The 4,397-nt window shown below is 25.8% G+C and overlaps 1 protein-coding gene across 1 annotated transcript; it reads right to left on the bottom strand.

The window, feature by feature from the left end:
- Positions 1 to 259: 259 nt before the first annotated feature.
- LOC129616041 (signal transducer and activator of transcription B-like) lies at positions 260 to 4,181 on the bottom strand. Its single transcript, XM_055531485.1, has 6 exons — positions 4,106 to 4,181; positions 1,905 to 1,984; positions 1,745 to 1,795; positions 1,085 to 1,651; positions 762 to 918; positions 260 to 694 (listed from the first exon to the last, which is right to left on the bottom strand). Exons 2-6 carry the CDS (start codon positions 1,947 to 1,949, stop codon positions 408 to 410), a joined length of 1,107 nt encoding a protein of 368 aa, XP_055387460.1. The 5' UTR covers positions 1,950 to 1,984; positions 4,106 to 4,181; the 3' UTR covers positions 260 to 407.
- Between the last annotated feature and the right edge of the window lie 216 nt (positions 4,182 to 4,397).

The raw sequence follows: 4,397 nt of genomic DNA, 5'->3' as shown, positions 1-4,397 counted from the left end.
ATTCACACATAGGATATCAAATTCGTACGGGTATCACAGAGTTGACACGATCAACTCTATTTTTTTCTCGTTTAATGAAAATTTAAAAAAAAATTGCAGAAAAATTTTTGTAAAAAAAAAAAACAAAATTTCTTCATTTTTAAAATTTTTTATTTTGATTTTTCAGTGACTAAATAAGAATATAGTTAAACAGATTACAAAATTTGTATTCATATTTCAATATTACTGAAATCAAGTTATTATATGCTGTCATAATTTTAAAAGAATTTTAACTTTAGAATATTAGAATTTTAACGATTCTGTTTTTCAGCCTTCGGATTCAAAATATTTTCAGAATTTACGTAAATAATAGAAATTCGTAATTAAACACAAATTATTATTATTCAAATTTACAGTTCGATTCTCATTTAATTTTTAAGATAATATTGTCGGCCAGCATATGGACAAGTTTTGAGGTATGCTCTTGATTTACTACATAATTTATCATCAGTTCGGAATTTATCATCTGGACAATTTTTATACGACATCCTTTTAACGCACCTTATTAAGAAATAAGCATGATTTTTCTGATCATATTTATCAGTATTTATATTGAAATATGGATGTTCTTTTCTATAAATTTGTCTTTCTAATGGTGTACTATCCAAAATATAATGTTCTTTAGCTATTTTTAAATCTTCCATGAATTCTTCGCCTATACAGGAGTATTAAAAAAACATTGACTGTGAAAAAGTCAGTAAAATTTAACATTTTGTACTTACGTTTTACTTTACAATCGTGGAAAGCTTCTTCCATTACAGGTAAAAATGGATTATCTTCATCTAAAACTTGACTTAAATATGATTTAACATTTGGCAATATTACATTATGTTGATCGTCTATAATGCCAGTTTCATTGAATATACAGCTCCAATAAATCTAAAAATTAAATAAGATTCCATTTGTTCAGTATTTTTTATTCAAATTTAATAAACAGAAGTAAATTCATGTATTGTGCTATGTAGATAATAAATAACGCAACAGTTGTACATAACATAATAGATAAAAATCTGAAAATATTTCTCTTTTCAAAATTAATACTCACTGATAATTTTTGGAATCTAGCTGAAATACTAGTCCATCTTGAAAAATCTCTATGAAATACTGGTACATAAGTATCATCATATTCATTTGGAATTTCATATCTATGATCAAAATTGTTTCTTCCATTAAAAGACTGATGTGGGTGATGACCGTGATGATGTCTTCTATGATGATGTCGGCCACGATGATGTTTACCATGACGATGATGTCCACCACCGTGATGTCTATGATGATGACGTCCATGATGATTCCTATGTAGTCGTCTTTCAAATGATTCTTCATTTGAACTGCTTGTTGAATCATCTTGTCTTCCTAATTCAGCTGAAAAATCTAATGATGAAAGTATTTCATCAACTGATCGCTTATTACGATCATTATTATCATTGTTATTGCCATTACTATCATTATTTTCATTATCATTGTTTGGAATTATGTTTGCTTCTGAATGATCGTACATTACGTTATGATCTGGATGTGAGAATCTGTTGGGTCTAAATACTTTACGCATACATTTCTCATGTAGATCATCCTTAACAATTGTTGGATCTAAACAACATGTACGAGGATTCTACAATAAAATTACATTTGATTAGAAAAAATAAAAAATTGTAAATTATGGTAATTTATGTATGCATGTATGTTTGTATGTGTATATACTTACAACATATGGCGGTTTAACAAAACATTTTGGATCCATGTCGCTAGATGCTGCCTGCAATAAAATAAATGATAATTAAATTTCCATTTAATCGAAGATATCTTCAAACACACTAGTACTAGCGAATACATTTACGATTTGCTGTACAATTTTATATACTTACTGCTATGGTAGTAATAACGATAAATATCAAAATCTTTTCCATCATGTAGGCTTGTTTTCTAAACAAAGACTGGAAATGAACTGATTTCGGTGTAAAATGTTCTTTAATTTATATCACTTAATAATATTTTAAGCGTTAAATAATGATAATAATTACATTAATCATTTCTTAGTTCAAGAGGTTGTTGTAAAAATTTTAAAAGAAAGAAAATTAAATTACGTATTAATAAAAAATTTAAAAATAAATTTTGGCCACATCTGAAATACGATATTATCGCAATCATATTCAATATGTTGGATTTTTTGAAGAAAACATTTGCAAATACATTCTACTAATGAAAGTTATATGCTCTTTCAAAATTTAGATAAACCGAACACAAAATTTTATATGACTATCTTCATATAATTCTACATTCGTAAAATTCTATGTCCAAAAAAAGAAGTGATTACTGGGACACGCGTAAGAGAGATCGAATAATACGATATCTAGGTAGATATTAGGTTGGAATCCAAACGGGAAAAGGAAGATGGAATGAGTCCGTAACTCATGGCCGAAATACAATTAAGGAGGCCGATTCAAATGGAAAATGGCGGTCAAAAATAAATTACCCAGCCAAAAACAGGGTACAATTCAGCAGATTTGTTGAAGTCGTATGCTCTCACACCGAATGAACAAAGAAAGACAAAAAAACATAAAACCCCCTTGACTATTGAAAACAAAACTATTTTCTCACTATAATGAAAAGTTTAAACCCTTCCGGTTTTTTGGAATTTTTGTGGAATCGGAGAAAAAAAAACTTAATGTTAATTACTTGCAATATTTTTGTCAAAATATTTGACTAATTTATCAAAAAACGAACATTTTATTTCGAGTATACTGTCAATTTTTATGGGAATCCACCAAAAAGTGTATGGACAAAAAAAATTGTAAATTGCTATATTTATAATATAGAGCATGTAAAATACAATTTACAAATTAAATATACTTATTTTTATTGGAATATTCATAACAATCATTAAAACATTATTTTAACTTATTAGATACGCTAGTCTTGTTGACGAAAATCTATTTTTGTTGCGCCTACAATTTGTATAAACCAACACTATACTTTTAGGTATTTAGAAAAAAAATTAAGTTTTAGTTTAATTATTTTTAGGGGATTTTTGATATTTCATTTTGAATTTTTACAATGTCATTGTAAATAAATAGATTTAATGTTGATTACAAAGCCTAGGTTTAAAATCTCTAAACATATTAATTAATTCCAATATTATAAGACACTCATGTAAAAATAAAACTAATTTTAATTTCTTCATTAGATCCAGTAGTATTTGGAAAATTTTATTCGAACCTGATTTTTGTTTTACTACTTTAGAGGACATAAAACATCACACTATAAATCTTTCACATTATAATTGATATTATTTTTAAAAGGAGAAACTGAAAATAATTCATTCTTAATTTTGGTTCATTTAAATGTAGTCGTATAATCAATGAATAATGTTATAAAACATTATAATAAAACCGAAATTCAAGATATTTTCGCTATACATTCAAGATTAAAAACAAAAATGGAAAATATTATCTTTTAAATTTTTTATCACAAACCATTTTTTAATGCTCAATATCTATATATACATGTATACGTGATGTACTGTACTATACTATTTATGCACACATTCTATATTCTATAAAACACTCATACAACCACCGAATACTAATATTCCACCGAAATAATATTTATTCAATTTTAGTATTTTGAACTGTTAAGACATACATTTAATCATATCGTAATACAAGCCAATGCCGCAAAATAACCATTACTTCTTTTTAATATATTAGTGTTTATGTTCGAAAGTTTATATTTTTTCCCAATTAAAACTAAATTTTAAAGAACGGTAACAATTAAAATTATCTTGAGGAAGACATCAATTTAGACTTTTATTAAATTTTTTTCCAAAAACAAAGATTTAATAAGTTCATAAATAATAAACTGAAGATTTAAAATTTACAAATTAGCAATTAATGATTCAATTTGATACTGTTCACCAAAGTGCATTTATTGTGAATTCACTTTTCGTTCAAGACTATATAATAAAATTTACTGAAATTATGTGAAAATTAATTGAAATTAATTTTATTGAAAACCTAAATTAAATAAGTAAACTAATTCTCTATTAATTATAAATTAGAAAACTTACCAATATAATTTTAAAATACTGTGCATAAATGGAAAAAGTTCAACTAATATTTTTAAATCTGATCCAGTACAGCAAATCATCAATAAATTAGCAACTTCTGCGGAATTTTTTTCAACAGATTCTAAATTTGTATCATCTCCACACATCATTTCTCTCTTAATTTGATTCTGAAGATCTTTATAAATTTTTGTTGCAATTGGAATTTTTTTAATACTAAATGCATACGTAGCATATCGCATTATCAAATTTCTGAGTAAAAGTCCATGTTCGATAATATTTTCATCAAATACTT

This window comes from Condylostylus longicornis, unplaced genomic scaffold (assembly GCF_029603195.1).
Source record: "Condylostylus longicornis isolate FDR11 unplaced genomic scaffold, ASM2960319v2 ptg000160l, whole genome shotgun sequence".
Taxonomy (NCBI): Eukaryota; Metazoa; Arthropoda; class Insecta; order Diptera; family Dolichopodidae; genus Condylostylus; species Condylostylus longicornis.
Note: the sequence above shows the minus strand (reverse complement) of the source record. Positions and strands in the feature narration are given on the sequence as shown.

Coding starts and splice junctions, on each gene's coding strand:
- LOC129616041 (XM_055531485.1), bottom strand. CDS start 1,949: ATGATGGAAAAGATTTTGATATTTATCGTTATTACTACCATAGCA. Junction 919..1,084: donor CTAGATTCCAAAAATTATCA/GTGAGTATTAAT, acceptor TTTAATTTTTAG/ATTTATTGGAGCTGTATATT. Junction 695..761: donor CCACGATTGTAAAGTAAAAC/GTAAGTACAAAA, acceptor ACTCCTGTATAG/GCGAAGAATTCATGGAAGAT.